Raw genomic sequence first — 23,512 nt, 5'->3', positions numbered from 1 at the left:
AATAAATTGAACACATCTCAAAATCTATTCCTTAATTATGGTTTAATAATAGCAAAAAAATTAATACTTAAATTTTGGAAGGGTACATCAATACCAACGCTTAAAATGTGGATTGCAAGTATGTTGGACACCGCTCATCTTGAGGAAATGCGATTCCTCCTAATGGATAAATCAGACCAATTCATAACGAGTTGGTCTCCATTCGTCGTTTTTTTGGAATCATATGGTGCAACACAATTGTAAAAAATAACTGTTTCAGGACTGGACGAGGGTTGGTCAAGACTATAAATAATGATCTCCTTTTCTTTTCACTATTTTCTCTCTCAACTTTCTTCATTTACTCGTTTTCTTTCTTCACACACTATATATTTCACATTTTTCTATCCTTTACTATCTAACCTCTTTTTCTTATTCTCATCTTTTTTCAATGTAATAAAAAAAAAAAAAGAAGTTGTACATAAAATGTATTATGAAAATATATATTAGGCACTTTGGTGCCATATGACTGTGCTTACTTCTAAAAAAAAAAAAAAAAAAAAAAAAAAAAAAAAAAAAAAAAAAAAAAAAAAAAAAAAAAAAAAAAAAAAAAAAAACACATCCAACCCTGGCAGCATTCTGGCAAACCTCTTCTGCACCTTATCCAATGGGTGGAAGATTGCAACCTTCACGTGTCCGCCCTGTTTCGACTAATGCAATCAACTCGACGTGCACAAACGGAAGATCAAATAGAACAAGTTGCTGTGCACGCCATACGAAAGAAGACCCTATCCAAAGCCTCCACATCCTTCCTGTAATGGACGGAAGGGGCAACCAGAACTGGAAGCAGTACTCCAAATGCGACCCAACCAAATTCTTAAGGAGCTGCATCATGACTTCCTGACGCTTATACTCAATGCTTTAAGCAATAAAGGCAGGCTATCCTATTTGCCTTCTTTTCCACCCTATCTACTTGTGCTGTCACCTTCAGTGAGCTATGAACAAAGACTCCAAGATCCCTCTGCACATCAATGGTGTTAAGCATGTTGCCATTAACTGTATCCTCTCCTTACATTCAACCTCTCAATGTGCAACACGGCACACATGCACAGATTAAACTACTTCTGCCATTCCTCCACCCATTTCTACAGCAGATTTACGTATGCCTCTGTATCTTCTGACAGCCTTCCTCACGGCCTGCAACTCCTCTCACAGACCTCCAGTCGGAATATCTTCTTTCCACCACAACCCTCTGTCTTCTATGAATAAGCCAATTCTGAATCCACACAACCAGTCACTGCATATCCTGTGCATCTTAATCTTCTGGATCAGCCTACCATGAAGGACTTTTATCAAAAGCCTTAAGGGCCTGTCTCACTTACGCGACCTTTTCGGCGACTGCCGGCACCCGTCATAGGTCGCCGAAAACTTTCAACATGTTGAAAATTCAGCGGCGACCAGAAAGACGCTACGTCACGACCATAGGAGACCTCTCACGACCATACAGGCAACCCATGGTGACATGTCGCGGGTCACCTCTCATGACCATAGACGACCTCTCACGACCATACAACCTGTATGGTCGTGAGAGATCTCCTATGGTCGTGAGAGGACTCCAAAGAGTCGTAGCATCTTTCTACTCACCGCTGAATTTTCAACATGTTGCAAATTTTCGGCGACCTGTCACAGGTGCCGGCAGTCGCCAAAAAGGTTGCGTAATGGGGCTGTCCCACTGCCGTGACATAATCTGCAAGTTTAGAAGAGTTTGCCCTCGACTCAAAGTCGCAGCATGGTCAACACGTGGTCCTAGGAGGTCCTATGAGGTCACTGAAACTCTCCTTCATACTGGAGGGAAGTTCCCACATACTCGCGGCCTCAGGAAAAATTTTCAGCAGGTTAAAAAAATTTCCGCGAGTCAAAATTGGTCGGCATGGTTCTTTTGAACTCGTAGTGCAGTGGAGTGGGGTCGCTATGTAATTCTAGGCAGTCGAGGGTAGCCGTAGGCAATCTCCTTCGCTGACCGGGCATTTTAATTGGCTCATTGGAATTTTCAGGACCAAGGAAAACCGACCAGTAAGTTAAATGCCCGATAAACTTTATTATAAGTTGCCTGGCTTCTTAAAAGTGTCTCCACTACTTCTCCCCCACTTCTCTCCCCTTCTCTCCCCCCCCGCTCCCTAAAGGAATTACCGTGCACTATGCAGCCATCTTTTACCTTCCTGTTCATTGCGGGTGTGAATTTCAGACAGTGCTCCTCCACTTTCCCTGGCCCCTGCCTGCGTGTGCGCGTGCGTGTGCGTGTGTCTGCGGTCGGTCGATCCAGCTCTCGGTTTCATCGCTGATGGTCGATCCAGCTCGAGGTTTTTCCGGAGAGTGCCCTCGAGCTTGAAGGTCGAAGACATTCGCTGAAAGGTCGCGTCAGTGGGACAGGCCCTTAAGTGGGACAGGTAGGAATGGCAGATGCAGGTTTACCCCAAAGATAGACAGGAAATACTGGAGTAACTCAACAGGACAGGCAGCTTTTCTGGAGAGAAGAAATGGATGACATTTGAAGTTGAGACACTTCTTCAGACTGTCTACCTTCGCCTTACTAAAATCCATGTGTACAACATCCGCTGCCGTACCTTCATTAATATCCTTCATCACCTCCTCAAAAAACTCAATTGAGTTAGTAAGACGCGACCTGCCACACACCAAGCCGTGCTGGCTGTCCCTAGCCAATTATCTTCCAAGTGTGAGTAGAGCCTATCTCAAATAATTCAATAGTTTCCCTACTACTGACATGAGGCTCACCAGCCTATATTTGTTAGAGTCTCTTTATTTCCCTTCTTAAACAAAGGGGAAAAAATACTTCCTCGGTTTCCCCCTAAACCTTACTACTCGCCTTAAATTGATGCCTTTTCAGCTAAGACACCACTGCTATGGGGAAACGTTTCTTATTATCTACCATGTTTCTATTTAGCTATAATTTTAAGAGATACAGCTTGAAAATAGCCCCTTCAATCCACTGAGTTCCCGCCGAACATCGATCACCCGTTCACACTAGTTCTATGTTACCCCACTTTCTCATTCATTCACTGACACTCTGACTGTGTAAAGCAGCAGCTCTACCAGCTGTGCCACTGTCCCACCCCCTAATATGCCTCATAATTTTGCATGCCTATGTCAGGTACACATTCAGTCACATCTACATGAAAGAAAACAAACCCAGCTCTCCTCATAACTTAAACATTCCATCCAGTGCAATCGTCTCCTTTATACAATGTGGTGACCGGAACTACACATAATATTCCAGCTCTGCTAACCAATGTTTCATAAAGTTGCACCAAGGCAAGTCATGCCAAATGTCCAAGAAGATTTTTCTTGAGAAATTTGATCCAAGTTGGTGCCTATAATGCCCAGCATAAACAATTATTTAAATGCGGGAATGGTTGCATTGCAATAAACCACTACGGTGATAACATTTTGAAAATTATGCTGGTAATAATGTCTATTCTTACTTCCTTCAGCAAATCTAAGATAGACATTCCAGTTACAAGTAAATTCACACAAGATTAAACAAAACATTTTTAATTCCAACTTTTGTCATATCAATCACCTGATAAATAGATGCCCTGATAGTGTCTGGAGCTTCAAGGTTAGAAGTTTCATTTGGTAAAGCTTTGCTGTCCAAGATTTTTAATGTTCCCAAATATCGAGGTTCAGTTGTTTTGGATTGTGGACTTTTTCCAGCAGAAGATCTTCCCATGGTCTGCACGGGTGAATTCAGAGACCTGTGAAAAATGCAAATGCTTATACTTACTTTCTATGATTCCAATGTTAAACAATTGAAGACTTCATAGCTTTTAAAATATTTACCAGTGGGAGAAAGTCTGGTCCTAGGGAAAAGATGCTAAACTGGGTGGGGTAAGGCAGATTCCAACATTATTAGACAGGAGTTAAGCAGAGTAAACGGGCAGCAGCTGTTATTGGGTAGGTCCACATCTGACACGTGAGAGTCATTTAAAGATCAACTGATCAGACTTCAGGACTGGCAAGCATCAGAAAAGAGGAGGGATAAAGATGTCAAGGTAAGGGAACCTTGGATGACCAAAGAGGTTCTCGCTTTGGTCAAAAAGAAAAAAAAGAAGCACATCCAAAGTTTAGGAAGGTGAAATCATGCAGCCCTTTGAGGAATATAAAGAATGCAGGAAAGAACTCTCGTTGGGAATTAGGAGGACCAGAAATTGCCGTGACATGTCAATACCATGCAAGATTAAAGAGCATCCCATTCACATATAAACAAGCGAGATCTGAGGAGGTGACAAAAGTGATCAATCAGGAGATTAAGAGGCATGGGATTCACAGTGAGATGATTAAAAGCATAGAAACAGGCCTTTCAGCCCATCGAGTCCACGTCAACCATTCACACTATTTCTCTGCTATCCCACATTCTCATTCACTCCCCCTGTACACTAGAAACAGTTTACAAAAGCCGATTAACCTTCAAGCCACGCAAAACTGGATATCCTGGAGGAAGCACATGCAATCACAGGGAGGACCCAGAACTCAAGGATTTCAGGGAATATAGGGTTCAATCATAACCTCTGACTTCTATTGGTAAGCGTGTTCTGAATCCATATGTCCAAGTGGCGCAGCTGGTAGAGCTGCTGGGCCTGTTTCTATGCTCACGACTCTTGTGCTGTGAGGCAGCAGCTCTACGAGCTGCGCTACCCTGCATTCTCACAGCATCCTCCTCACAGTTCACACTGCCACCCAGTTTTGTGTCAACTGCAAATTTGCTAATGTTACTTTGAATCCCTTCACCCAAATCATTGATGTATATTGTAAATAGGTGCGGTCCCAGTAACGAGCCTTGTGGTACCCCACTATCCATGTCAGCACTCTACCCTCAATACCATGTGCCCTAATTTTGCCCACTAATCTCCTATGTGGGACCTTATCAAATGCTTTCTGAAAGTCCAGGTACACTACATCCACTGGCTCTCCCTTGTCCATTTTCCTAGTTACATCTTCAGAAAATTCCAGAAGATTAGTCAAGCATGATTTCCCCTTCGTAAATTCATGCTGACTCGGACCGATCCTGTTACTGCTATCCAAATGTTCGGCTATCTCATCTTTTATAATTGACTCCAGCATCTTCCCCACCACCGATGTCAGGCTAATTGGTCTATAATTCCCCGTTTTCTCTCTCCTGCCTTTCCTAAAAAGTGGGATAACATTAGCCACCCTCCAATCCACAGGAACTGATCCTGAGTCTATAGAACATTGGAAAATTATCACCAATGCATCCACAATTTCTAGAACCACTTCCTTAAATACCCTGGGATGCAGACCATCAGGCCCTGGGGATTTATCAGCCTTCAGACCCATCAGTCTATCCAACACCATTTCCTGCCTAATGTGGATTTCTTTCAGTTCCTCTGTCACCCCAGATCCTCTGGCCACTATTATATCAGGAAGATTGTTTGTGTCCTCCTTAGTTACCTGCCCACATTTGGCCCATATCACTCACAACTTTTCCTATTGATGTCCCTGCTCATATATCTTCAAAGGTCTTTTAAATATTGTTATAGTACCTGCCTCAACTACCTCCTCTGGCAACTCATTCCATATGTCCACGTGAATTCCATGTGAATAGAGAGCTTGGACAAACTTAGCCTGCTTCTCTGGTATGTTGGAGACTGAAGACAAACTTGATAGAAGTGAGGCATAGATAGGATTTGACAGTCAGAATCCTTTTTGCAAGATGGAAATGTCAAAGACTAGGGGCATAGCTTTAAGATGAGATGGGGAAATTCATTTTACACGGAACATTATAGCCCAGAATGGGTTGTTTGGGGTGATGGTGGAAGCAGATACTGTAGCAGTATTAAAGAGGCTTATGGGAAGGCACATTAATTTGCAGAGAATGGAGGAATATGCAGACAGAAGAGGTTAACTTAATTTCCATCATGCTCAGCACAGGCATCATGGGTAGAAGGGCCTATTCCTGTGTTAGTGCAGTTCTACAAATTTGAAACATTTTCCACAACAATCCATTTTATCCCTAATGCTAATTTTCATTTTGAACACAGATTTCTTAAAATATTATTCAACAGCTTTCTTGACATGGATCCTGATGGGAGGAACTCCCATTAAAGAATAAGGATTTGAAACCTTATGTGAATCTGCATATTTTAGCATAAAATCACCATAAAGGGGTGCTGGACCATCAGTATGTTATTTTTGCATTACCTGCTATCATTTGATTTTCGATGTGATTTTGGATTTTGACCCTTGTTCCCAATCCATTCCATCCTAGCTTGGTCTTTCTCCTGCAAGTACGATAGTAAATATTTTCATTTGCTCAGCCTTCTTGCAAAAACATACAATTACAGATAGGAGGAAACACAACATCATTCTTCCAAACTCAAGGTTTCAAGGTCTCAAGGTCAGTTTATTGTCACATGTACCAATTAAGGTCCAGTGGAATTCGAATTACCAGACCCAAGGAACTGGGTCTCTGCTCATCCTATTGCAACTGGATCCTCAACTTCCTCACTGACAGACTTCAATCAGTACAAACTGACAACACTCCTCTTCCTTGCTGGCAGCACAGGGACACATCAACACTATTTGCTCAATCACCTATTCTACCCTCTCTGTACTTATTGACTTCAGGAAAGAAAAGCTGAGGGATCATGTTTCTATCGGGGATGGGTGGTGTTGGATAGGGTTGGAGACCAGTGGGATGGTGTTAGAGAGGGTCAGCATCTTCAAGTTCCTGAGTGTGCATATCACTGAAGATCTGACTTGGGCCCAGCACGTTGATGCTATTACAAGGAAAGCTCACCAATGTCTCTTCTTCCTCAGAAGATGGAGAAGATTCAGCATGTTGACAAATACTCTATTGAACTTCTGCAAGTATATGGTAGAGAGTATAGGAGCACCAGTTTTTAGTAATTCGAATACCTTTACTCTAAGACTGTGGCCCCTGGTTCTGGACTCACCCAACATTGGGAACATATTTATAATTGTATATGTTTCTATAAGATCCCTCCTCATCTTTCTAAACTCCAGTGAATACAAGCCTAGTCTTCAATCTTTCCTCATATGACTGTCCCGCCATCCCAGGGATAATCTGTTGCCTCTCACACAGTCATGGGCCTCATTATGCCAGGAAATCATACTTTCATAGCTTCCAAGGTTGTAGTATCCCAGCTGTACACAGCCCACTTATACCTTCTGCCAAATCCACAAGCAGGATGTTGAATTAGACCTCTTATTCCAACTTGGTCTTACACCAGCAAAGTAATTTCCTTTCGCCCTGACTCCATCCTTTCTCTCTTGGTACTGTTCCTTTCCAATAATATGTGACACTTAGCAAGTTCTCTGCCACATCAACAGTTTTCAATTTACTGGTCCCAACTAGCTCATCTTCACACTCTATGTATAATTTCTCTCCACCTCCACCACATTTGAAGAGGGTGTTAAGGACCACTACATCTTCCTTGAACAAAGGCTTAACCAGCTCCCCTTCATATTTATTCACCTGGTTAAAAATGTTCTGACATTGAACAGCCTCCGACCTCCTTGTTTGAAGCTCGTTGTTAAAACAACATCTTCTTCAATTTCACTCACATTTACTAGATCAAAGAAGTAACCACAAGCACTTGTATCGGCCCAAGCAACACCTTTCTTTTTTGAAAGACATGATGCAGTCATTATTTCAGTAGTACGGGCCAATGCCCTCAACTCTTCTTCCAGTACATTGAAGACGTCATTAATGCTCCTTCCTACACTCATACAGAACTTTGAATTTTTTCCTGTGACATCTAAATATTGTTCCTCTCTAACTCTTTCTTTCCCTTTCTAGATCTCTGCACTTTAATCTCAGAGAGTATATAAGCTACTCACAAACATCCACTTCAAACCCACAGGCTCGTGGCATTCCGCCTCTTGCAGCAACTCTGTTCCATTCTTACAGTTCCCCTATCTCTATGGCATTTATTCCAACGACGCCAAAGATGAGATTTGCTGCACATAGGCCACTGAAATGTCTTCCTTCTTCCTGTGGCATGGTTTTACCTTCACCATGGTGGACACAAACATTGGGCACATCTTGTCTATTTTCTGAACTCTACTCTACATCATCGCTTCAGCCACACATTCATTAGAAATTCCTTAGCAAATTTGGGAAACTTTCTATATTTGAGACTCTTTCCCAAATCCCTGTAATCTGCTTACAAGAATTCATTCCTCCACTGCCTACATCATCGATGCCTAAAAAGACCATGACTATAGCTCACACCCCACCCTCGGGATGTTCAACAACCCACTTTGTCGCGTCCTCTGGACTGACACCATTCGGATCTAACCAAATTCATTTTAGCTTTTGTTATCCCCAGCCCCTTTCAGTTGTCTTAAGAATAAGGGGTAGGCCATTTAGGACTGAGATGAGGAAAAACGTTTTCACCCAGAGAGTGAATCTGTGGAATTCTCTGCCACAGAAGGCAGTGGAGGCTAATTCACTGGATGTTTTCAAGAGAGAGTTAGTTCTTAGGGCTATTGGAATCAAGGGATATGAGGAGAAAGCAGGAATGGGGTGCCAATTTTGGATAATCAGCCATGATCATATTGAATGCCGGTGCTGGCTCGAAGGGCCGAATGGCCTACTCTTGCACCTATTTTTTTATGTTTCTACGTCTCATGGCCCCAGCTGTACTACACAACATGCAGGTAGTAATCCAGAAATATCAATCCATTAAATTAAACTTGAATTTCTTTAAACTTACTCCGAGTACCCTATATACTCTGTATAATCACTTAAATTCCCCAATTATCGAAATACCTCCAAACACGATTTTAAAAATCTCTTGTTCTATTTACTTTGAAAAGTTTAAAATAACATTTGATGGTAAAAACAGAAATGATACTACCATGGAAAGATAGTTTATAAAGAATTGTTGGTAAAGAATCATTGCAAAGTAAGAAAAAAACATTTAAAATAATTACCTTCAATTTGGAAGAATTCCTCATGAAAGAGTCCGGGATGGCATGATCAGTGACATGTTGCTCCAAGTTGGGTTTAAACATTTGAGATTGCCAATGATCTACATTCGCTTCTGCTCGTAACAAGTGCTTTAATTTAGTTTTCACTTCATCATTTGTGTTATTATCTTCAAATTGTGCCCCAGCAATGGGTGATATCTTCCCATTGATTCTATCATTTGCATAGCTGCCTGTGACATCACTATCTATAAGCAAAATAATGTTAAAATATTTACATAAACATTCTACATATGCATCATAATCCATTGATGGAATGTTATTTAACTTTATTTTACATGGGAGGACATCCAGTTTTTAGCTGGTTAAATTACTTATTTTTAAGTAACAGAATCAATGAATTCTTATAAACTCTGGTTGAATATTTTTGGTTTAGAATTTTCTTTGTTGGTAATAAGTAGTGTGAAAAGTAATCAATAAACATGCTGTCAATACGATCTGTCATGATTTAAAGATGTGCTCTTGGCAGCACTGTTGGCATCATTTTACAAGGGCTCAACAATGGCAGGAATCCCACCTGACATAATGGTTATCACCAGAAATCTGTACAATCGCTTCTCAGATTTCTGGCAGACATAACCTTCTCACAATCTCATGAACCTTGGCTTAGAAATACAACACATGCATTTAAAATTAATTTATTTGCAACTCACTTAAAGCATCAGGACACTTAATAAATAAAAGTTAACATTTAAGGAATGTGGCTAGGTAAGGAATATGATTCATCAAGGACAAGTAGAACCCAATACTTTTGTAAACAAATCTCAACTTACCGTTTTAAAATTAACCTAGCTTCCCAAATAAATTCAAATCTGTATTTTATTAGTACATTCAAAATTTTAAACAACTATAGATGGATCCTTTTTGTAAGCTTTCTGGGGTAAAGACCTGAAAATACTTTGTCCAGACATTGGATTTTATAGCCATTAGTGGAATTAGTAGAGATTCATACTAGTGTGCCTAATGTCCATCTACCATCAATTGCGCATCTCAGCTCGCTTAGCATATAATGCCATTTTTCAACATTGCCAACATAAATTGAAACTCCCAGGTGCATTTCGCAGTTACAAAAATAACGGGTCCAGACCCCAAATATTCTCCATTGAGAAGTAGAGAGTCAGAGAGCATGGAAACATGGAAACAGGACATTTAGACCAACTTGCCACGCCGACCACAATGCTCCATCTAGAATAGTCCCATCTGCCTTTGTTTGGCCCATATCCCTCTAAACCTATCTTCTCCATGTACTTGTCCACATGTTTTTAAATGTTGTGAAAGTACCTGCCTCAACTACCTCCTCTGGCACAGTGGTGCAGCGGTAGATTTGCTGCATTACAGCGTCAGAAACCTGCGTTCAATACTGACTGCGGGTGATGTCTATACAGAGATGGTACATTCTTCCCGTGACCACGTGTGTTTTCTCTGGGTACTCCAGTTTCCTTCCACACTCCAAAGACATACAGGTTAGTCTGTTAATTGGCTTCCGCTAATTGTAAAATGTCCTTAGTGTGTAGGATAGTGCTGGTGTATGGGATGATCACTGGTCGGCGCAGACTCAGTGGGCCAAAGGGTCAGCTTCCAAGTTGTACCTCTAAAGTCTAAAGGCAGTTTGTTCCATTTACCCCACCCTTTAAAAAAAATAAACGTCTCTCTGGTTTACTATTAAATCTTTTTCCACTCACCTAAAACCCATGTTCTCTGGTTTTTCATTCCCCGACTGTGGGTAAAATACTCTGTGCACTTACCCTATCTATTCCTCTCATGATCTTATACACCTCTATATGATCACCCCTCATCCTCCTGCGCTCCAAAGAATAAAGTCTTAGCCTGTTCAACCACTCCCTATAGCTCAGGCCATCAAGTCCTGGCAACATCCTCGTAAATCTTCTCTGCACCCTTTCCAGCTCAACAACATCTTTCCTATAACAGGGTAACCAAAACTGAACACAAAACTCTAGGTGTGGCCCCACCAATGTCTTGTACAACTGCAACACAACTTCCCAACTCCATAATTTAAATACATATCAGGCCTTCCCTCGACCTTTGACACTCCAGAGAAAACAACCTACATTTGTCCAACCTGTCCTTATATCTAGTAATCCAGACATAATCCTGTGAACATCCGTACCCACTCCCAAGCTTCTAACATGCTTCTTATAATGGGGTGACCAGAACTCTACACAACACTCCATATGCAGCCTAGACAAAGTTTTATAAAGCTGCAACATGTCTTATTGATTTTCATGTTCCAATCTGAGATATAATTAACAGGGCAACTGGACCCGCCATGAAAGCTAGATTCAGGGTGCCGGTCAAATGCACAAATACCTTCAACAGTGCTTAAGTGGAGATGGTCAAGACCATCCCTTTGATGTAAATATCAATAACAGTTTGACCTGATCCAACCACATCAACACTGGACAAGAAAGCACACAAATGCGTCTACTTCCTCAGAAGACTCGGGAAACTCTTTCTCACAGAGAGTGGTGAGTCTGTGGAATTCTCTGCCTCAGAGGGCGGTGGAGGCAGGTTCTCTGGATGCTTTCAAGAGAGCTAGATAGGGCTCTTAAAAATTACGGAGTCAGGGAATATGGGGAGAAGGCAGGAACGGGGTACTGATTGGGGATGATCAGCCATGATCACATTGAATGGCGGTGCTGGCTCGAAGGGCCGAATGGCTTACTTCTGCACTATTGTCTATTAAAATACAGCATGTCTTTAAAGATCCTTGCAAATCTCTATAGATGCACCATTGAAAGCAATCTATGCATGGAAGGCATGGAACTGTGCTGTCCAAGAGTTGTGGATGCAGCTCAGGCTCCCCTCCCCTCTGCCTAATCATCTTCATCCATACATACTGCCTCAGGAAAGTGGCCAACATAATCAAGAAACTACTCACTCCCTCTCTCTTCTCCACTCTCCTATTGTGCAGAAGATCCAAAAGCTTGAAAGCATGTATCACGAGAATCAAGCTACTTCCCAGCTGGATTCAGACTCTTCAAAAGATTTCTCATGTATTAGGGATGTATTTCCAATCTTCAAATCTACCTCGATGCAGCCCTGCACATTTCTTATCTACATGTTCGCTGTAGCTATAACAATATATTCTGAACTTTGTTTCCTTTCTCTTTTGCACTACCTGTTCTACCTGTGCATGGTACAATTTACCTGGATAGCATGTAAAACAACATTTTACTGCTTACATGGAACAGACTGCCAGAGGAAGTGGTGGAGGCAGTTGATCCCCATCAATCTTACTCCGGCATTTCCTGTGTACCTCTCCTGGTGACCACCCATCCATCTGTCTGAACCGTTGGTGTGACCACCACCCTGAACCTACAGCCTACAACCCTCTTTGCCTCCTGTATGCTCTTCAGTGTGTCACTCCAACTGATCCGTGTGCTATGAGAGGAGCTACAGCTGAACACACCTCCTGCATTCATAGCCGCCAGGGACACTAAACTGCACACTAATTCCCCACATCAGACTGGAGGAGCACACCACTCCATTGACAGCTATAACTGCCCCCAAATTTATGTTCATAAGTCATAGGAGCAGAAGCAGGCCATTCAGCCCATCAAGCCTAATCCGCCATTCAATCACAGCTGATGTATCTTTCCCTCTCAACCCCATTCTCCTGCCTTCGCCACATAACCTTTGATACTCCTACTAATCAAGTATCTGTCAATCTCTGCTTTTAAAATACCTAAGAATGTCCCTTTGAATATAAGTATTGTAGAAATATTATTAACTTCATTAACCAACCTGTAGGAGATTGCACTTGTGCTTCAATATAATCTGCAAACCTGGCATCGGGTATTGATGATGTACTTCTGCTTATGTTTAATGATGATGCTTTTGACAGAAGACTGGCACTTCTTGAATACTTGAATAACAAGAAATACTTTATAAATTAACAAGATATAAACAATATAGGAAGGATGCAATTAAGCCAATGAGAGCACAGAAAAGATTCATAAAGAGGTTGTGTGGCCGGAGAGCTTGAGTAAAAGAGTCACAGTGTCTACTGTGTGGAACCAGGCCCTTCGGCCCAACGTCCCCACATCGACCCACATGCCCATCTCACTAGTCCCACCTGCCTGCGTTTGGCCCATATCCTTCTAGACCTATCTAATCCATGTACCTGTCTAAATGTTTCTTAATCGTTGTGATGGAACCGGCGGCACAGAGGCGCAGTGGTAGCGTTGCTACCTGACATTGCCAGAGGCCCGGGTTTGATCTTAACTCCGGGTGCTGTCTCCGGTTTCCCCCCACACCCCAAAGACGTACAGGTTTATAGATTAATTAACTTTGGTAAAGATTGTAAATTGTTCCTAGTGTGTAGGATAGTGTTAGTGTACGGAGATCGCTGGTTGGCACGGATTTGGTGGGCTGAAGGGCCTGTTTCTGCGCTGTATCTCTAAACTACACTTGCCTCAACTATCTCCACTGGCAGTTCATTCCATACTCCTACCATCCTTTATGTAAGAAAGTTGCCCTCAGGTTAATATTAAATCTTTCCCCCCTCACATTAAACCTATTTACTCTGGATAAAAGGCTCTGTGCATTTACCCTATCTACTCCTCTCATGATCTTGTACATCTCTATAAGATCACCGCTCATACTCCTGCACTCCAAGGAATAAAGTCCCAGCCTGCTCAACCATTCCCTACAGCTCAGGCCCTTGAGTCCTGACAACTTTCTCATAAATCTTCTCTGCATCCTTTCCAGCTTGAGAACATCTTTCCTATAATAGGGTGACCAAAACTGAACATAATACTCTCCAAATATGGTCTCACCGATGTCTTGTGCAACTGTAACGTGACCTCCCAACTTCTATATTCAAAATACTGAAGTATCTCAGTGGATCAGGCAGCTTCTCTCGAAGAAAGGATAGGTGCTATTTCGGGTAGAGAACCTGCTTCAGACAGAGTGTCAGGGGAGAGGGTATCTAGAGGTTAGAAACGGTACAGAACAAATCAAAGCCGGCAACAATGACTCAGGAAAGGTGGAGCCCACAATGATCCATTGTTGGCTGTGGAAGAGGTGATGATGAAGGTATACAAACAGTGAAACTAGCATGACAACTAGGATGGGGGAGTGAAGGAGAGAGAGGATATGCAAGGGTTACTAGAAATTAGAGAAATTGATATTCATACCGCTGGCTTGTAAGCTGCACAAGTGAAATAAGAGCTGTTGCTCCTCCAATTTGCACGTGGCCTCACTCTGACAGTGGAGGAGGCCCAAGGCAAAAAGGTCAGTATGGGAATGAGAAGGGGAGTTAAAATGTTTGGCAACCGGGTGATCGCATGTGCCAAGGCGGTCTGAGCGTAGGTGTTCAGCGAAACGATCGCCCAGTCTGCATCTGGATTCGCCGATATATTGGAGTTCACACCGAGAACAACGGATACAGTAAATGAGATTGGAGAAGGTTATGGTGAGAAGGCAAAAGAATGGGGTTGAGCGGGAGAGACAGATCAGCCATGATTGTATGGCGGAGTAGACTTGTTGGGCCGAATGGCCTAATTCTGCTCTCAGTTATGAACGTATTAGGAGGTGCAAGTGATCCTCTGCCTCACCTGTCGGGTTCCCTGGATGGAGACAAGGGAGGAGGTATAAGGACAGGTGTTGAATCTCCTGCGGTTACAGGGGAAGGTACCGGGGTGGGGTTAGTTTGGAAGGGAATGAATGAATGAACCAGGGAATTGCGGAGAGAACGGTCTCTGTAGAAAGCGGAAAGGGGTGGGGGTGGAGATGGGAAGATGGTGGCATCCCGTTGGAGGCGACGAAAATGTCAGAGGATTATGTGCTGTATGCAACGGCTGTATGAGGCGAAAGGTGAGGATTAGGGATACTCTGTCTCTGTTGCGACTGTGGGGAAGGGGAGCAAGAGTGGAAGTACGGGATACCGAGGAGACACGTGTGAGGGCCTTATCTGTGACAGAAGAGGGGAACCCCCATTCACTAAAGAATGAGGACATCTCGGATGCCCTGGTATGGAACACCTCATCTTGGGCGCAGATACGATGGAGACAGAGGAATTGGGAGTAGGGGGGATAGAAACTTTGCAGGAAGCAGGGTGGGAAGAAGTGTAGTCCAGATAGCTTTGGGAGTCAGTAGGTTTGTAACAAATGTCAGTCGATAGTCTATCTCCCGTGATTGGAATGGTGAGGTCAAGAAAAGGGTGGGAGGTGTCGTAGATGGTCCATTTGAATTTGAGTGCAGGATGGAAATTGATAGTGAAGTTAATGAAGTCCATGAATTCTGCATAGGTGCAGGAGATAGCCCCGATGCAGTCGTCAATGTAGCGGAGATATTCGGGGATAGTGCCAGTGTACGCCTGGAACAGGGATTGTCCGGCCTACCCTGCAATGAGGCAGGCAGAGCTAGGGCCCATGCAAGTGTCCATGGCTCCGCCTTTGATTTGGAGGAAGTGGGAGGAGTCGAAGGAGAATTTGTTGAGAGTGAGGACCAGCTCCACCAGGCAGAGGAGAGTGTTCAATGTGATGCCAAGTTAATCTCTGCCAGCACATGATCCAAAAGTCCCTGTTCCCTGCATATCCACATGCCTACGTAAAAGCCTCTAATGTATGTGGTTCCACCACTATTCTCTGGGGGAAAATACTAGTCCCGCACTTCTCATAGTCATAGTCTTACAGTGTGGAAACAGGCCCTTTGGCCCAACTTGCCCACACTGGCCAACATGTCTCATCTACACTAGTCCCATCTACCTGCATTTGGGCCATAACCATCTAATCCTGTCCTATCTATGTACCTGTCTAAATGTTTCTTAACGTTGCGATAGTACCTGCCTCAAATATCTCCTTTGGCAGCTCGTTCCATACATCTACCAACCTTTGTGATAAAAGGTTACCGCTCAGGTTCCTATTAAATCTTTCCCCCCCCCCCCCCCCCCCACCTTAAATGTATGTCCTCTGGTTCTCGATTCTCCTACTCTGTGCAAGAGACTCTGTACGTCTACCCAATCTATTCCTTTCTGATTTTATACACCTCTTTCAGATCTCCTTTCATCCTCCTGCGCTCCAAGGAATAGTGTTCGAGCCTACTCAACCTCTCTCCATAGCTCAGGACCCTCGAGGCCTGGCAACATCCTTGTAAATCTTCTCTGCATCCTTTCCAGCTTGACAAAATCTTTCCAATTACATGGTGCCCAAAACTGAACACAATACCCTCAATGAGGCCTCACCAACGTCTTATACAACTGCACAATGACCTACCAATTTCTATACTCAATACTCTGACTGAAAGCCACTGTGCCAAAAGCCTGTGTGTCCATCCTATCTACCTAAGATGCCACTTTCAATGAACTATGTGCCTGTACTCCTAGATTCCTCTGCACTGCAACACTCTTCCGAGCTCTACCGTTTACTGTGTAGGTTCTGCCCATGTTATTGCACCCAAAATGCAACATTTCACACTTCTCTGTATCAAATTCCATCAACCATTCCTCAGCCCACCTGATCAAGATCCTGCTGTAATTCTTGACAACCACCTTCATTATCTACAATACCACCCACTTTTATGTCATCTGCAAACTTGCTAACCTTGCAATGTACGTTCTTATCCAAATCATTGATTTGGCACACCACCAGGGGCGCCGCACGATTGGCAGCCCCGCCAATAGTCTGTTTTTTCGCCTTTTTTTAATTTTTTAGTGTGTGTTAAATGTTTGTGTAAATGTTCTCCAGTTTGTTTTATGTGGGGGGGGGAGGGGGAGTGGTTGGGGGTAACTTTTTTTCCAATTTCTTACCTTGCCGGAGATGCGTTTAATTTTCGGATTGCATTCTCCGGTCGCTCAGCGCCCTACCATCGATGGAGCTGGAGGCCTCCTCGGACTGACCATGGGCTGCACTGCGGGGCCGATCCCTTGCCTGGGATCGTTCCAACCGAGGCCTGCGGACTTTACACTGGGAGCTCGCAGTCTCAGGAGAGGCCATGGATGTCGGGAGCTCCAATATCGAGGAAGGTTCGAACAGCCCCGACGCGGGGTTCGATTTTCCGGCGCGGGGGAACTGACATCCCCCCGATGCAGAAGCTGATCGCCTCGACGTGGAGGGCCCACCGCTGGCTACGCGTGTCAAGATCATCCCGTCAATGAAAGGCTCGAGGCCCCCGACCGCGAGAGAGCAAAGGGAAGAGATTGAACTTTTTTCACCTTACATCAAAGTGAAGAATGTGGAGGAGTCTCTGTGGTGGATGTTTATGTTAAAATGTGTTTTGTGCGTTCCGTTGCTTTTTATTTGTATGACTGACTTGGTAAATGAAATTCCTCGTATATTGCAAAACATACTTGGCTAATAAAGTATTATTGTGATTGTAATATAGATGACAAACAGCAATGGGCCCAGCACTGAACTGTGAGGCACAGGCCTCCAGTCAGAAAAGCAACCTTCCACCATCACCCTCTGCTTCCTTCCACAAAGCCAATTTTTTATCCATTCAGCTATCTCTCCTTGAATCACATAGGATCTAACCTTCCAGAGCAGCCTAACATGTGGAACCTTGCCAAATGTATTACTAGAATCCATGTATATAACGTCGACAGCTCTGACTTCATTGATCTTTTTGGTCATGTCCTCAAACAACTAAATCAGTTTCGTGAGACACAACCTCTCATGTACAAAACCAAGTTGACCATCCCTAATCACCCCTTGTCCATCTAAGTGCATGTATATCCTATTCCTCAGAATACTCTCTAGTAACTTTCTAACCACAGATGTTAAACTCACTAGCCTGTAGTTCCCAGCCTTTTCCCTGCAGCCCTTCGTTAATAGAGGGTTAACATTTGCCTCCAGTTTTCTGAACTTTAAACTTTCCCCATCTGACCTTAAACCTATGTTTTTTGAACCAATATTTCATTCCTGAGAAAATGATTCTGATTATCTACCCTAGTTATGCCTCACGACTTTATATACTATCGACCTCCGAAGCTCCAAAGAAAACAATAAAAGTTTGTCCAGAAACATTCTGGTAAAACTCTTCTGCACCTCTCCCCAAATCCACATCCTTCCTGTAAATAAGGCAACAAGAACTGCACACAATACTCCAAATAAAGCTGTAACATGATTACTTGACTCTTATACTCCATGCCTAGACTGTCCTCGGCAAGTATAACCACTCTATACCACTCTACCTACTGATGTTGCTACTTTCAGGAAGCATCTCTGGAGAGAAGGGTTTTATGTGTCTATCTTCAGTGTAAACCAGCATCTGCAGTTCCTTCCTACACTTTCAGCAAGCTTTGGACTTGGAACCCCAAGATCGCTCCACTGCTTTGCTGTTAAGGGATTTGCTATCAACTGTCTACTTTCCTCTTACATTCAACGTCCCACCTTACACTTGTTCACATTAAACTTGCTCTGCAAATAAATTAATTATCTATGAATTTATCCCTCCATGAATTTCAAATTTTTTTTTCATGCTGTTCACAACTAGTTTAGAAAATCACGGCGATCATTGCTGGATTTGTGCCTGATTTTGGTAATATTTTCCAATGACAATGTGAACTAGCAGAATAGACAGGGTACACAGTCAGACACTTTTTGCCAGAGTGGGAATGACAAAGACTTGACGGCACAGTTTTGCAGTGAGTGGATCAATGTTTTAATGAGATATGAGGGACATTTTTGTTTACACGATGAGTAGTGAATGCCTAGAATGTGTGGTGGTGGAGGCAGATAAGATTATAGCAATAAAGAGGCTCTTAGAAATGGATATGTAGGGAATGCAGGGATATGGATCACATGCAGGCTGAGATTAGTTTAACTTGGCATCATGTTCGGCATGAACATTGCGAGTCTATGGGCCTGTTCCAGGTCTATGTTCAGCATTCTAATTATCTCCCACAGACCACAACATGTTTTGTCCCCTCATAAAGTTCAATCAAAGATATTATTCAGCACTATTAAGAAAACAACACGTTTGCTTGCATTACCTCAGAATGTGAACCTCCAGAGTGCAATTTGTGTTTGACAGCTGAAGAAAACGGCGATTGAGACATATTAAAAAGGTTATCGTCTTGCTTCTCCAAATAATTTCTTTCATCTTTCAAAAGATTGTAACGTGGTCTTGGTTTTGGAGATTCACCTGAAAGTGAACTCTTCGTTTCCCTTTCTTCACAAAAGCAGAAACAAAAAATGGAATCATAGATTTAGTGCCTTTTCCTGTTGTGCAATTAACATGTTAGCAATATACAGATCAAGGAAAAAATAGTTCTAGTGTCACAGAGTCATATAGCACTGAAACAGGCCCATTGGCCCAACTTGCCTCTGCCAAACAAGATGCCCCACCTTTACTACACTAGTCCCTCGTACCTACGTGCAGTCTAGATTCCTCGAAACTTTTCCTGTGCTGGTAAATGTTGTTATAGTACCTGCCTCAACTACCATCTCTGGGAGCTCGTTCCATATACCCACCACCCTCTGTGTGAAAATCAGTACCTCAGGATCCTATTACTTCTCTCTATAACTGAGGTCCTCAAGTCCTGGCAACATCTTTGTAAATCTTCTCTGCAATCTTTCCAACCTAACATCTTTCCTAAGCCTGGGTGACCAAAACTGAACATAATACTCCTCCCTCTTGCTGAACTCATGGACTTTATTAACTTCGCCACTAACTTCCACCCTGCCTTTAAATTCACCTAGACTCTCAGTCACTTCTCTCCCTTTTCTCGATCTCTCTGCCTGCATCATAGGAGACAGACTATCGACATATCTATATTACTAAAAGACCGGTTTTGGCCTTCTGTGCTGCGATTTCCGAGAGAACGCCGCCACCTACGGCCGTCATTTTTGGACACCTCGCTCAGAGCCCTCCTCCGCCGTATATGTGCCGAGGATTTTTCCCGTTGAAGAAAAGTGACAGAGATATTAATGTTTTTACAAAATTCCCCATTCTCTCTGCTGCCCCCGCTGGAGGGAGGGTGAGGGGCTATAAAACCAGGAAGTGGTGTGCCTCAATCAGTCTCTGCAAGTGGTGTGCCTCAATCAGTCTCTGCAAGTGGTGTGCCTCAATCAGAGCTCTGAATGACACTGAACAAATGTCTCCACAGCTGTGAGTACCCATAATGTGGTTTGAAAATGAAAATATGGTTAGTTTGAGGTAAAAAAGCACTGCCTGCAAATGGTTGTTTGGGGGGTTTGGGTAAAAAGGCACCCTCTCTCTCTCTCTCTCCCCTCCTCTCTCTCCCCAGTTCTCTCTCTCCCTATCCCTCTCTCTCTCCCCCTGTCTCTCTCTCTCTCTCTCTCCCCAGATTCCCTCTCCCCATCACATCCCCTCATCCTCCTCCCCCTGACAGCCGCCGGAAAGAAGCCCTCCTCTCCCCCACTCCCCCCGGATGGTAGGAGGGTAAACAGCCATGGTTGGGGTCTCCTTGGCTGCTGAGCGCCCTCCGTTCTCACCACCCCTGCCCTCCGGTCGGAGACAGAGCAGTTGCCATACCATACTGTGATGCCTCTCTCTCGATGGTGCCTCTGAGGAGACCCCTTCCTCCTCCCCTCCCATCCCTCTCATGACTCCCAGGATCTGAAGCCCTCCATCCCCTCCCCCTAAACCTCCCTCCCCTCACACACCCCTAGCGCCCCCTTCCCTCCCTGTACCCTCATCCGACTCCCCATCATCTGCTCCCCCTCCTCCCCCAGCCCCCCCCCTCCCCATCACCCCCCCCCCCTCTCTGCACACCCTCTCCTCTCCCCCCCCCCCTCCTCTCTCCTCCCCTCCCTCCCTCTCCCCCCTCCCCTCCCCTCCCCCCCTCCCTCCCACCCCCTCTCCTCCCCCCCCCTCCCCCACCCCCCTACCCTCTTCCCTCCCCACCTCCCCCCCCTCTCTCTCCCCCCCTCTCTCTCCCCATCCTCCCTCCCCCACCCTCCCTCCCCCCTCTCACCCTCTCTCTCTCTCCCCCACCCTCCCTCCCCTAAACCCCCACCTTTCCCCCCTCTCACCCCCCACCTTCCCTCTTCCTCCTCCCTCTCCACCCCCCTATCCCTCTTGCCCCTCTCTCTGTCTCTCTCTGTCCCTTCTCTCTCTGCCCTCACTCTCTACCCCCGTCACTGCAAGTTGGGGGCTATGCGTCCGTAGATAGGGTGGTTATGGTGTAAAAGGAGCAAATTAATAATATTAATATAATATCTAGGGGGGTAATTAGCGTGAGGGGGGGGGGGGGATAGTTAGTGTGTGTGATGCTGCATGCCGCCTCCCCCACCCCCCACAACCGCACGTTGGGGGAACAGACCCAACGGGTCTGCACTTGGTCTAGTGTTTATTACAAACCTAGCGACTCCCATAGTTATCTGGACAACAATTCTTCCCATCCCGTCTCCTGCAAAGATGATATTCCCTACTCTCAATTCCTCTGTCTTTGCTGCATCTGCTCCGAAGATGAGGTGTTCATCAGAAATGTCCTCATTCTTCAGTGAACGTGGGTTTCCCCATTCTGTCATAGATGGCGCCCCCACATGTGGGTGTCCCGTAGTTCTGCTCTCTCTCCCCCTCCCCCCCAGACGCAGCAGGGACAAAGTTCCCCTGGTCGTCACCTTTCACACCACCACATTATCCTCTGACATCTAGGCATACGTTTAAGGGGAGGGGGAAAAGATTTAACAGGATCTAGAGAGGCAACTTTTTTACACAATGAGTGGTAGGTATATGGAACGAGCTGCCAGAGGAAGTAATTGAGGCAAGTACTATCACAATACTTAAAAAACATTTGGACAACTACATGTATAGGAAGGAACTGCAGATGCTGGTTTAAACTGAAGATAGACACAAAAAGCTGGAATAGCGGGACAGACAGCATCTCTGGAGAGAAGGATTAGGTGACGTTTCGGGTCGAGACTCGAGTCTGAAGAAGGGTCTTGACCCGAAACATTACCCATTCCTTCTCTCCAAAGATGCTGTCTGTCCCACTGGACAAGTACATGGATAGGAAAGATGTGGAACAGTATGGGCCAAATGCATGCAGGCGGGACGAGAATAGATTGGGAATCTTGGTCGATGTGGTCAAGTTGGGTCAAAGGGCCAGTTTCCACGCTGTACGACTCAATGATTCTATGGCATTTGACAAATTCCACCCCATTTAAGCCCTTGGCAGTAAGACAGTCCAATCTATATTTGGAGAGTTAAAATCCCCTACTCTGTCAATCTTACTGGTCTTGCAGCTGTCCGTAATCTCCTGGCATATTTGCTCTTCTAATTCCCGTTGACTATTTAGTGTTCTAGTTCACTGCCAACAAGGTGACCATTCCCTTTTTATTTCTCAAGTGCATCCATATGTCTTCACTGGATGTACCATCAGTAATGTCATCTTGGACTACTGCATCAGCTCCACCTACATCAACCGACTCCAACTGGTCCAGAACGCAGCCGCCCGACTCATCGCCCACACCAAATCCTGGCATCACATCACTCCAGTCCTCAAACAACTTCACTGGCTTCCCATCTCCCACCGGATCACCTACAAAATCCTGGTCCTCACCTACAAAGCCCTCCACCATCTGCCCCCCCCCCCCCCCCCATATCTCACTGACCTCCTCTCCCCCTACCAACCCTCACGGTCCCTCAGATCCACATCAGCCGGTCTCCTCTCCATCCACAAGTCCAACCTCCGCAGTTTTGGGGACAGAGCCTTCTCCAGGGCAGCTCCAAGGCTCTGGAACTCCCTCCCCCAACTGATCCACAATTCCGTGTCCCTCACCATCTTCCAGTCCCGCCTCAAGACCCATCTCTTCAACTCTGCCTATCCTTAGCCCCACGTCCCCCTCCCTTTTCATCGGTGCTTGAATTGCCTCATATTGTGTTTTGAATTGAATTCTGTCTTTAATTTGTGTACTAGTCATGCCTCTACTATTTATTTCATTCCGCTTACATGTTTTTCCTCTACTTGCTAAATTTTTGGAAGGTGTCCTTGAGACTCTTGAAAGGCGCCCATAAATAACATGTATTATTATTATTATTACTGCCATGACATTTTCCTTCATCAATAATGCAACATCCCACTTCTTTTACTCTCACTTATACCTTTCCTGTAGCACCTGTACACTGGAACATTACGCTGATAAACCTGTCTGTCTCTTGGCCAGGTATCACTAATGGCTACAACATCCCAGTCACACATCCATATCCAAGCCCAATATTCACCTGCCTTACCTATCAGTCTTCTCGCTTTAAAATAAATGCAATTCAATCCAACATGTCAGGGGCCTCATGCCAGGACACTTGTCCGCCAAGATATTGGTTCCCCTCTAACATCACCCATTCCATCTCTCCCGTAAATCTCGCCTCTGCCCCAGAGGAGATCCCAATGGTTCAAAAACCTGAATCCCTGCCTCCTACACCAACTTGACAGCTACACATTCATCTGCCCTATCTTCCATTTCCTACCCTCACTAGCACATGACACTTGAAGTAATCTGGAGATCACTGCCTTGGAAGTCCTTTTGCCTCACTCCCTATAATCATTTTACAGGAT

General features: G+C 44.5%; 1 protein-coding gene across 8 annotated transcripts in view; it reads right to left on the bottom strand.

Annotated features, from left to right (window-relative positions):
• map9 (microtubule-associated protein 9) overlaps positions 1-23,512 on the bottom strand; it is a 95,153-nt gene that overhangs the window by 39,570 nt on the left and 32,071 nt on the right. For 7 of the 8 annotated variants that reach the window (XM_055641030.1, XM_055641076.1, XM_055641058.1 and 4 more), the window contains 5 exons: positions 18,983-19,161; positions 12,793-12,913; positions 8,974-9,215; positions 6,214-6,293; positions 3,575-3,749 (listed from right to left, as the gene is read on the bottom strand). In XM_055641030.1, the coding sequence (XP_055497005.1) occupies positions 3,575-3,749; positions 6,214-6,293; positions 8,974-9,215; positions 12,793-12,913; positions 18,983-19,161 (797 nt within the window). The remainder of the gene's footprint in view (positions 1-3,574; positions 3,750-6,213; positions 6,294-8,973; positions 9,216-12,792; positions 12,914-18,982; positions 19,162-23,512) is intronic. The other variant, XM_055641094.1, reaches the window with a different exon arrangement.

The sequence above is a fragment of the Leucoraja erinacea genome, chromosome 1 (genome assembly GCF_028641065.1).
Source record: "Leucoraja erinacea ecotype New England chromosome 1, Leri_hhj_1, whole genome shotgun sequence".
Lineage (NCBI taxonomy): Eukaryota > Metazoa > Chordata > Chondrichthyes > Rajiformes > Rajidae > Leucoraja > Leucoraja erinaceus.
The sequence above is the reverse complement of the archived record's forward strand: the minus strand, read 5'-3'. Positions and strand labels throughout refer to the sequence as shown.